At 53.9% G+C, this 11379-nt stretch overlaps 3 protein-coding genes across 3 annotated transcripts; 1 reads left to right on the forward strand and 2 right to left on the reverse strand.

The window, feature by feature from the left end:
- Window positions 1–118: 118 nt before the first annotated feature.
- Window positions 119–491, reverse strand: CkaCkLH20_13086 (ubiquitin family protein; the record flags this gene model as incomplete). The annotated part of the gene is made up of 2 exons (XM_038895797.1): window positions 119–181; window positions 252–491. 2 exons carry the CDS (start codon window positions 489–491, stop codon window positions 119–121), a joined length of 303 nt encoding a protein of 100 aa, XP_038738885.1.
- A 2369-nt stretch (window positions 492–2860) lies between these two features.
- CkaCkLH20_13087 (uncharacterized protein) lies at window positions 2861–7136 on the forward strand (the record flags this gene model as incomplete). The annotated part of the gene is made up of 5 exons (XM_038895798.1): window positions 2861–4850; window positions 4903–5176; window positions 5225–5328; window positions 5382–5691; window positions 6635–7136. 5 exons carry the CDS (start codon window positions 2861–2863, stop codon window positions 7134–7136), a joined length of 3180 nt encoding a protein of 1059 aa, XP_038738886.1.
- A 360-nt stretch (window positions 7137–7496) lies between these two features.
- CkaCkLH20_13088 (uncharacterized protein) lies at window positions 7497–8545 on the reverse strand (the record flags this gene model as incomplete). The annotated part of the gene is made up of 2 exons (XM_038895799.1): window positions 7497–7750; window positions 7813–8545. The coding sequence occupies 2 exons, from the start codon at window positions 8543–8545 to the stop codon at window positions 7497–7499; spliced, it is 987 nt and encodes a 328-aa protein (XP_038738887.1).
- Between the last annotated feature and the right edge of the window lie 2834 nt (window positions 8546–11379).

The raw sequence follows: 11379 nt of genomic DNA on the forward strand, positions 1-11379 counted from the left end.
ATCTTGTAAACGTGCGAAACCGTCAGTCCATGCGCTCAACTCTCGAATGACCGTAGCCATCTCGGATAAGACGAAACCCATCGCTCCCTGCCAATTCGCCCACCTCGCGCTCGATCGTCTAGTAAGAACCGCCGACCTGCTCCTGGTGCACCTCGAGAGTGTCCCCGTCCGCCATCTCCAGCTAATAAAGGAAGTTTGTCAGTACCGAGTGCAGCGGAACGGTAAAGTCAGACAGACGACTTGACACTTACAGTGTCCGGAGTGTCCGTAGGTTGGACGCGCTGACCCTCGAAGAGGAAACGAACGGAGTTGACAGCCTTGCCCTGTCTCTCGCAGAAAGCCGTCATCAGCTTATCAAGCTTGGTCGAGCGCTTGATCTTGAAGAAGACCTCGTTGTTGTTGTCCGTAACCTTGATGTTGAGGTGCTCAACGGCGGCGGGGGCATCTTGACCGCCGGCGGCGGGAGAGCCGTTCTCGTGTTCGCCGGACATGGTGTAACTGTTGCGCGTCCCGAAAAGTCAGCAAGGTCGGTCTGGAAGTTTTGGGAAAGCTAATAGGGATCGCAGCGCAACCGAAACGTACGTTGTCTGCTGGCGTGACTGCGAAGTTGCTTGTGGAAGGTTGTGCTCTATGAGAGACAGGCGCAATGTAGAGTCGACGCAGATCAAGTAGGAGGCACAAGAAAAGGACGCGATTACGTGTTGAATGTAGAAGAAGATGTAGGCGTTGGCGCGGAAGGTTGGAGACGGAAGCCAAGTAAGGTAGGTACCTTTACCTAAGGTATCGCGGACGAGGAGGACGTGGGGAGTCTAGACAGGCGCTGCCGACTGCAAATGTGAAAGGTGGAAGGTGAGGTAGGTGGGACGCAGGGCATATGATTGGACAGGATCAGGGCAAGGTTTTGTGAGGCTCCCCGCGCTGTTGCCCCCCCCGCCCCCCTGCAATAGTACTGATGCCTGTCTACCTGCCTGTCGTCGCTTCTACCTAGGTACCTACCTACCACAAGAACCTACCTTAGGTACCTACTTTATCCAACGATCTCAGCTGGTCCTTCAGCACAAAAGGGTTGGTAATGACAGGAAACAAATCGAGTAAGGCAGGTATATAACTTTTGATTCCAGTGCTGCCTCCAGCCAATAGATGACGGAGCCGGTCAACCATATTTGAAGTTTACGAGCCACTTCAGGCAGAGGAATGAAAGATGAGGTCAGCGGGGTGCCTGCTTCCCTGACTGGGACGCAGCACGTCACCTCAGTCAACCAACGCCTAAACAGCCTCGCCTTCTTCAATTTCTTCATCGGAGGCGTACTTCATCGGCATCGCCGACAAGAATCACAAAAGATAGCACTGAATCATGGTATATTTGCTTCCCGGCCTGTTAACCACCGAGCCTCGTCTAATAGACACATCCAGGGACTGAACGAAGATCTCAAAGCAAAGCCTGCTTGCCATCCTCGCGCCGTATGTAGTTGAGACGACCCGACCAGCACCAGCGTGTCCGACCAGAGAGCTAACTCGTTCCCTGACGAGGTGAAGTGCGCGATCCAGAGTGAGTTCTAGTTACAAACCACGACCGCTTCTTGGACTTGCGTCACCCTAATTCAGCGCTCCCTGATGTCAGATTGCTTGACCAAGAACAACTACGACGAAGACAGGTGCCGGCCCGTTATTATGGCGCTGTACGAGTGCTGTGATGCTTTTTATCGCGCACAGGGCGACGACGCGGTATCAGCAAGCTGTCCTAAGCCACATCTCCTGCAGTTGAAGCTGAGTAGGTTGCGGGAGGAGTCTCAGTCGAAAAAGTGATGAGTCTACACGACAGCAGGAGAATCAACGGAGGGGAATCAACAATCACAATCAAGGTATCTAGCTAGCTAGGTCGGCGGCAGTAAGGTGTACCAATCTTCCGTACATACGTCAACCCGAATAGAATTGAATCTGGCGACATTTTGAAAGAGGGCAAGTCACTCTAGGCGTTCATTAGCACGCAAGAAGCCCCGTGGGACCTGAACAAGCATTGAATGCTTGTTCCGAGACTCTAATATGAAGGCCTTGACATTGATGAGGGGAAGGAAAGAAACTAGAAAAAATTTGACGATGCGTCGAACAAAAAGGATGCGGTGAAGGCCCATACAGTACGTATAAAAACATGAACACTAGCTATTCGCGTAGTCGGCCGCGTCTTCACAGTGCGTAGGTTGACCGCCTGCCAGTTCAGCTCCACTGCGTGGTGTACCTTCTAATTTGTGCCAGAAACGCGACCGCGGGCCAGCACAGATCGTCAAACGATCCATTCCTAGTCCACCCCTGCGCGCTTCTCAGCCGTTGCTTGACAATCGACCTCACTGAACTCTGCTAGGTTGCGGGCTGTTGTTTTTGGCGATTTGATGTCCCGACCTAGGTATTCCTTGGGCTGCGACTCTTCTCTTCACAGGTTGTTACGCGCTGCCGCAGATTTTCTGGTCGTATTTGGGGTCCTGGTCACCTACTGAGGCCCAGTTGCAACCGTTTTCCACAAGCGTTTTTGCTCGCGACTCCGACATCTTGTCACTGACCAAGAAAAAGAGGTTTTGGAATCTGCACCAAATTTTCCCGGCCGCGGACGATCAAGCGCTTTAGCCTTTTCGCGATAAAGGCCTGAACATCACACAGTGACTTCGGTTAGCATCATAGCTGGAGAAGGTTCGTACCACGCGCGCGTATTTCAATGAACACGGCTAAGCGTTGGCGGAAGTTTAGTGATCCGATGCGCCGCCCGACCTGCGAGCAACCACATAGGATACACGAATACTGCATCTAGACGGAACAGTACCAGAAACAGGGTTCTACATTCCGACTCTGCGATCTCCTTGTATCGACGATGGACCTTCACATCGGCCCCGAGTTCGAGGTCTTCGCGAACGCCCTCGATGACTGCCTCGCACCTCATGGCTCGCTTGACGACAAGCGCACGAGGATACTGAGACTGGTGACCGCCTACTACGATTATGCCGAAGAAAAGCTGGCGCATTTACGCAATCAGGCCCGCCAAGGCTCCGTTGGCGACACCGAGATGGACCTCGACGATGACGAAGAGGCCGACCCAACGCCGAGCTTAGAAGAAATTCGAGCATGGGAGCAAGAAAGGCAAACATGGGACCTCGCACGTCGGCTAATTCCCTTGAGATATCCCTCACAAACACCCATGAACCGGAAACCGTCAGATGCCGTGGTAGCAAATCAAACGAGCGGCAATATTTGGAGCGATTTCCTAGAGAAGGACCAGTTGGCTGTGGAGAGGAAAACAGTCTTGGAATGGCTCCAACATGGCGCGAGAGACGGGCCCGATATTGACGATCTGGTCCGGGAGCTGCAGCAGAACGCCGACAGAGGAGACATTATCGCTCATGGTTGGATTCACACGAGGTCCGCCATCAAGCTGCAGAAGGGTGTCATAGGCTCAGCGCGTCCACTGGATGTTCAGTTTCCAGAAGTTGCGCGTTCACTTGTCAACTCAGACAAGGCGCCGCTTGTCGCCGAGCTGGATCCAGATGCCGTAACCAGGCAGGGACGAAAGCTTGAACCGCAAGACGAGTACTTTGAACGAGCGATATGGGTTGGTTGCTTCCAGCTCCTCCGTAGAGGCAGCAACTTGGAGGCCATACGGGAGTGGTGTCTAGAGAGGACGGAAGTTTGGAGGGCGGTGTCAATGTCTGCCCTGCCTCTTGCGAACGAGCACGGTGTGACAAAGTTGGTGGACGATCCGCCTGCTCTCGCCCTTTGGAGACGCATGTGCTTTGCACTTGCTCGTCAGGGCGGCTCTGATGACATTGAAAGAGCCGTCTACGGAGTGCTGTCAGGAGACATCCCGAGCGTGCAAAAAGTATGCAAAACATGGGACGACTTCATGTTCGTGCACTACAACGCTCTCGTCCGGACCCAATTCGACGCATTCATGTTGGGCCAGTGCTCCCCAGAAGTATCGGCCTCCCTCCGCTCGTCTTTCGCTGCCTTCGACGCTGTTCAATTCCACGGTGACCCAGTTACATTGGAGCAGCGTCTGGTCAAGTCGTTGGAGACCAACCCGCACACGAACAAGGAAGCATTTGAGCCTGTAAAGGCGCTTCAGGCTGCCATCATATCCAAAGATCTCGAGCGCCATTTTTACGAACAGGGCGTAGCCGTTACCCAGAAGGCCAATTCGGAGGAGCCATCGGCTCTTATGCCTGATGATAGCTGTCGCAATGTCATCGTGCCACATGAGAAGTTTGCTGACATGCACTCCCCCGACCGCCTGCGGCTCGCAGTGCATGCTCTCATCATCTTCGCCACCTTGGACAAGCTTGGAACACCAGCGGTGTCTCCCACGCTCAGTGCCGACTATGATCGCCGCAAACTACAGGAAAATGCGATCACGGCGTACATCAGCTTGCTTCGCCTAGCGGGCTACGATGAGCTGATCCCCCTTTACTGCTCCCGACTTGACCATTCGAGGGCGTTCCAAGTTCTGAGTACCAATATCCTGCCGATCACAGATCATGAAGCTCGTCTTCTCCAGCTCAGCCTCATCCGCAAAGCCGGACTTGATGTGCTGCAGTTTGTCAGAACTCAGCCGCAGCTTCTGTTCAAAGCGCTGGGGAACGAGATTGCGGATTCCTATCCTGCCAAAGGGCAATTCCAGATCATGGAACAAGCACCGGCATCCCTAAAATATGGACGCGCCATCAAGACGGACTTCTTTGGAGAAGACCCTGAGTCTATTGATGCTTCTGACGATCGCCTTATTCGTTCCGTCGAGTGGCTCTTGTTGGTTGATGAGGCTTGGCCGGATGTTTTTGGTGTGGGTGTCGCGGTGTATAAGTATTTCCTAAGTAAGTATCCAATGGCTGCCTTGGCCGGCACAGATTCACTGACATGGAGCAGAGCACATGCGTCTCAATGCCGCCAGGAGCTTGGCAAACCGGGTACCGTTTGGCACCATCATGCGGCAACGGATGGATTTCTCAGATCAAGACGAGAACGAGTCGTGGTCTGATGATGCGGAGTTCTGGGCCAGCCAGATTGAAACGGCGGATGTGTCTCGACTTTCCCCCTCCCGGCTTGCTTCGGAGGCACGAACACTGCGCGATCTCGAGTACCTTGTGAAGGCCTTGGACACAATGGAGACTATCGCGTCACTTGCGGAGCTTTCAAAGGAGTATGTAATCTTACTTCAGCATCATCACCGGTTACTCACTAGTCCCAGGGACCCGTCCGTCAAGAGAGACTTCTGGACCAAGGTCGGCAATGAAGTCAAATGTGCCAAGGATCACGTGAAGCCATTGTTGAAGAACTGGCTTTTGGGCTCAGGTGAGTTTCTGCTGGCTCTTTCTTGCCGATTGATGCTGACTCGAGATATACAGACGACCAGGAGTTGGAGATTCTGCGCGACGCATATTTGCCCGAGACTCTCCTCGCATACATCAGTACCTTGCACTTCGCTGGCACCACCCTCACGAGGGACAACTTCTTGGAGTGCATGGAGCTGGCGGCTACTATCGCTGAAAAGGACTCGGACATTGCGGCCTGCTTCGTCAAAGCCGGCAGAATGAAGGAGTTGGTTGAGTCGTTTGCCGGCTGCAGCAAGGCCCTTGCCATCGCCTCAGGGGAGAAGAAGGCAGTTAATTCAAGCAGCAAGAAGCTGCGGGAAATGGGTTGGTCCCGCGATTTATGGTCGGTAAAGCCATGAAATGGATACTTTGAAGCGAGTGAACAATCATCTACCCAGGTCGTGGAGGGATGAGAGGAAATTCTCTCAACCCTCTGTCGAATAGTTGTATAATGTCATTGAGGGAAAGGGGGATAGACATCCGGTAGCTCGATGAGCGGGGCGTTTGCGCTTTGGCGTCCAGGTCCCAGAAAGTACACGTGGAATACCAGCGTATCTAATGTACTGAACAAAATGCAGGTCAAAATGAAGAGCCCTGGTTGACAACGCTGAAGTCTTGACATAGGATTGAGTGGGAGGCGAGGGTAAGTTCAGAAAAGGTTTCTCGCGGCCCGGCTGTTATCTTATCTCCCCCGCTTCACAGCCTACCTACCTAACCTGGGTACCTATTGGATACCTTACCTTGAGGTGCCTAAGTACCTAGGTAATCACCCGACTAGGCCTGTGCCTGTCGGACACTATCGCACCGACTTGCCGGCTATGGAACCCAATCGCTGACGTCGGCTGGTCTCGTCACGCAGTATGTCACTCTCACCATGTCGCAGCAGCCAACACCGTTTTGGGATGAGAGCAACGTGATTTAATCATTCCTTTCAGACCTGCCCCGCCGTTGTCGTGTTTCTTGCTGGACATCAAACGGTCACTCACGACGTTGATCCGCCATGCATGGCCACGATCCCCCGCCTCCCTCGCTCCCGCCCAAGCCAGGCAGTCACGAAACCAGTCGTATCGGCACGCCCACCGTGTCCAATTCGCCCCGACCTGGCGCTGGACTTGGTCATGATGCCGATGGCACTGGGGGAGGGCGTGTATATCCCCCAGCCGGTCTCGAGTTTGCGCGACCAGAGCCTATCTCCGACCCAGGCGATCAGTGGCTTCCGAGGATGTTGGAAGACAAATCGTATGAACTGTTCCCGGCAGCGTCTGCCTTCACTGACCGTGGCACAGGAAACAAGACCTTGCCGACATCGCAACGAACTCGGACCTCCTCAACTCTCTCACCCATGCGCCGAGTACGATTCACCCCTCTCTAGCCTCGTCCCATCAAGCTCTCCAGGCCGCCTTGGCCGAGAACCTCGACATCGCTGGTCGCCTCGTCGGGCTCGAGGCTAGATTAGCACACCAGCGGTCAACTGCACAAGCACAGCTTCTCTCGACACATGCTCTGGAGCGCCAGTGGCGGCAGAAACAGTCAGATATGGACCATGCGCTGGCGCCTTTTTCACCGGCCTCGCTCTACCAGAGACTAGGGCAGGGGGTGCACGAACAAGCTTCCGTGTGCCATGTTCTGGAAGAGAGCTTCATCGATGGAGAGGGTGATGGTGCTTTTGCATCTGAGAGGGAAACCCTAGACTGGATTAAGAGATATAGGGACGCCAAGGTGCTTTATTATTTGCGGCAGGAGAGAAAGGAGCGCTGGGATGAGGGACGAGTTGGTGGCTGGCGGTGATGTTGGAACGCTGATCAAGGCTGTCGTGTCATAGTGGTAAAAAAAGCCGGTGAGTCGTCGGTGGCAGGCACCGTCTGCGAGATTTTGCTTCGAGTGCATGGACGTACAGCGTCACTACGGATACCAATATACCAACATCATCAGGTGGGGGTTCACGGCCACTTGTTATAGGTTTTCAATTTGTTGGGACAAGGTAATCCGCTTTGCCATATCAGCGGGATCAAAAGACAACATGCCAACTGTACGTTTCAGCCCGATCAGCCGATGGCCGGCCCAAAAAGTCCACGCTATGCTATGCAGGTTCTATCGAATGGCTCGCCGATGAAATTTTCGTAAGGTGCGCCGGATCAGAGGTCTGGGCTACCGAAGACTGAACGGACTACGCCCCATCTCTGGGCTACGAGGGCTCATGGGGAGCGCAAAGAGATCCTCCTCCTGGTCATGATCCTGCTTCGTCGGAGGGACCGGGTTGTTGTTACCTAGTACAGCATCCAGTGAATGAGAGACCTCCAAATTCATTTTGGAAGGCTGCCGAGCAAAGTTCGAGAAGGACGACACCGCCAAGTCACCAGAGGCGGGAGAGAATGATATGGGGTAGAGGTGCGCATGTTTGCCTGAGAGGGTATGGGGTTAGTCTATATCAAGGTCATGTTCACAGTCCCAACGGGCAGCTTACCAGCTGAGCCAGCCACGAGGTCAGCCGCGGACGTTGCCAGTCTCAATCCTTTGAGTTTCTCCCCAAGCTTGCCGCTGACGGGTGACCTAGGTGATATAGGACTAGGTAAGGCCCCAGGCGCAGAAGACGACGTGTCTGCTTTCGTGTTCATGTCGACCCGAGGCGTAACACCAAAGTGGTCGGTAATCCACTGCCGCTCCTGAAGAGCGATTTCAAGTCCAACGCTTTCAAAATTGGTCTTCATTTCGGTATCAATTTCGATCTGCAGTTCGGCGAGCCGCTTCTTGGCCCAAATGGTGTGTAAAATACCCCTCGTCCCGGATTCCGAGCTGGCGGCACTTAAACCAGGAGGAAAGATGGCCGGCAGTGGCTTGGTAGTAAGAGTCACCCCGTCGGGATGAGTGATGGTGACCACAGGGGGGATAGGGGATCCTGGTGGAAGAAGAAAGTAGACGCGCTTATTTGTGCCGGTTTCCTCGTCATCGACGGGAAGATGGCTCGTTTTGCCCTCCCACGATACTTGCCAGGTCCTGACAGCGGATGGCGCGGCGTCAGCGTGCGAGGTTGAAGGATCCCACTCGACCATGAGAATTTTGGTGCCTTCTTTGCCTTTGCCTGCCTGGAACTCGAAGCGAGCCAGGGCAGACAAAGCCGGGCTGGCTGGGTCAGCATCCGATACGGCTGCCGATGAAGGCACCGGCGAGGCGGGTTTGTTCACGTTCGAAACGTCCATCTTCTTGAGTTGGAGCTGGATGGTTGACTGCCTTATGCGCAGCGGCGGATGAAGATTGCGAGGAACTGGATACGAAGCTGTGCGGGGCCTGGCGAATGCGAACTGTCTGGGAATGGAGACGCGTGGCTCAGACGTGCGAGTACGGCTGAAGCTACTCGTGACGTTGTCTCCGGCGAGATCGGCCTACGCGAGGTCAAGTACGGCCGGACAGAGGGTCATGTATAGGGCCGGCAGCGGAAAACACAGGGTGAGAGTGGTCGACGCTCATGCGATATTGCAAACCCCTCTGAGTCGGCGCAACGAGTATAAGCTTGGTCTGCGGGCGGGGAAAGAATCGAACTCGTAATAAAGGAGGCGCCAGGTCACGTTGGCCTTTGACAGGAAGTGGGGGGAAACGTTCTTGAGTGCAGTGCAAATAGAGGAACGGGCAATAAAGAGAGGGTAACCGTCGTCGTTGTGCCGTCAGTTGAGGGCCAAACAATCGGAAGGTGGATTGCGGAGAAGAGACACGGAGGCGGAGGACGGGGAGGGGGTACGGGCGGGATACCTTACGTACGGGATGCGGGATGCGGGATGCGGCTGAGGCGGACCACGGAAGTGACAGACAAGTCGTGGTCTCTCACGACAGACTTCCAAGTGGATTGATTAGTCAGTAACCAACCTAGTCGTGCAATGTGCATGTACAGATGGAAGAGATGGTGACGAGGCAAGTGGTGATGGAGACGTTCAATTTAGCGTTGCCGATGGTGGTAACGATGGCAGTGGCTCTTTACTGAAACCATGTCGTCGCAATGATTATTCTGTACCGAAATTCATCATTCATAGCACTTTCACATCGATCAGGCCCAGCCTCGAGGCAAGACAAAGACATTTGCTGGGGTGTGTAAGTCAGCACGGGAGATGTCGATGCCAAGCCCGTGGCTGTGTTGATCAGGTAAGGTATGTTGCTTACTTTCTTGATATGGCGGAGAAATTCTGTTCGGGCAAACAAGTATCAACCACCAGTGAAACTAAGTCTCTACGGGCTGGTTGACCGTGGCCAGGTAGGAATTCGGGCCGTATGTCGAACGCAGGCTCATTACGCAAGAGAAAGTCGGCATGTCGGTCGCCAAGTAGTCCGGACCGCAGTCATATTTGCAACAGAGCAATTGGTCAAAAGTACCTGCCCGTACAGTACCTAGGTAGAAAAAGCCAGGAAAGCCAACCAACTCAGCGGAGAGAACGCGGAGTAATATGGATTTTGAATGGAGACGTCGAGCTCACCAAGAAGAAGTGGAAATGGAAACTGTCACGAGGCACAACCTGGATCTGAGGGACCCAGCTCGTTCAAAGTCTCGGCCGATTCTGCCCTGCATTACGGCACGTAAGCATCCTCGCGGATACCTATTCACAGGTATGCAGTAAAACAGACCTCAGGAAAAGACAAGCCCGGTCAATCAACGGTGGAGATTATTCCGTCAGGCGATATTGGAACGGTGCAGGTACTGCTTGTCTGGAATTCTTTGACGGCGTCGCTCGCGGAAAGAGCAATAGAAAATGGGAGTATAATAAATGCAGTGTTCCGTCAATACGCGGCCGGAAAACACGCTGAGTGGATGGAAAAGGAGGGGGAAAGAAAGACCGCGGTAGGCCCGAGGGGCGCGCACGCTATCATACCTTACCTGAGGTACTCTATACGTTCCATCCCTTCACGCCAGAAGTCATTACCTTGATAAGTGCATATCTATTTTTCATCTCAGTACCATACCTACCTACGGATACGGGCAATGATAGATACCTACAGCAGTGTCTCTCCATCCCATCCCATCCCCAATGTGTCCCATTTGTGTCCACCGTCCCCAGCTCAACGCCCCCGCTGCCGTCGTGGGTGGGTGCTTGTCCTCTCCGAGACGGCGCTAAGCCAGCTACGTTAGTTTCATCGCTTCAACTTCGGCCACTTCGGTGGAAACACCATCGCGTGCAGTTTCCAGTTACATCCCATTTTCGTAGCGAACACCTACAGTGGTGTAGTCTCTGGCTGTTCTTGTTTTTCTTCGTCTTTCTTGTCGACTGAGTGTTTTGGATTCCAAGATACGTTGTCGTAACATTCAGGTTGGAAACCATACGCGATGTTGCCAGACTAAAGCCGTGACTTTTGTCTACACCCAAAGGCTCGCAGCAAGCAATCTGCGGATACCGTCGCGCCGTCGCACCGTCGCACACTGTCTTACGTCCCGCCGCTTGCTTCTTTGCTCTGAGCGTCTCTTCTTCGCGCCCGCTTCTGACCTTGGCGCCGCCCCGCATTCCTGCCGCCCGCACATGGTGACGCCCACCAAGCACGAACACTGAAGTCGCCGAGTCCAGATCGGCGGCGCCGGCCATTGCCCGTCAGTCGGGTCGGGACCAAGGCAAATGTGTCGATTCTCAATCCTAGGTCTCGTCCGAAGTCGAACCAAGGCCTCCCGATGGGCTCTCGTCAGTGGTCTCTTTTCTCTGGCCGCTACTTCCTGGCCCACATCCATATCGGTTCAAAAGACGCAAGTCGTTATAGGAGCCGGAATGACGCCGAATCATCTTCCGCTTCGGACAAGTCTGGCCTCTTGAACTTTTCATCGCTTCAAGGCACGCATGTGTCTTCCTGATCGAACGTCAGACATCAATCGCGGCACAGGAAGACGGGAGACGGGAGACAGGCGGCGCTCTATTCTACTTGATTGCGATCTGAGAATACCCAAGATAAGTTCTCGTCCAAAGTAGGTAAGATATTGACTCATAACCTGGGCGTGGAAGCTTCGTGTACGAAATTGGTCCGTTTACATTGCTTGCCTCCTCTTGAGGCTCAACACAAGCTTTTC

This window comes from Colletotrichum karsti (assembly GCF_011947395.1).
Source record: "Colletotrichum karsti strain CkLH20 chromosome Unknown Scaffold72, whole genome shotgun sequence".
NCBI classification, from domain to species: domain Eukaryota; kingdom Fungi; phylum Ascomycota; class Sordariomycetes; order Glomerellales; family Glomerellaceae; genus Colletotrichum; species Colletotrichum karsti.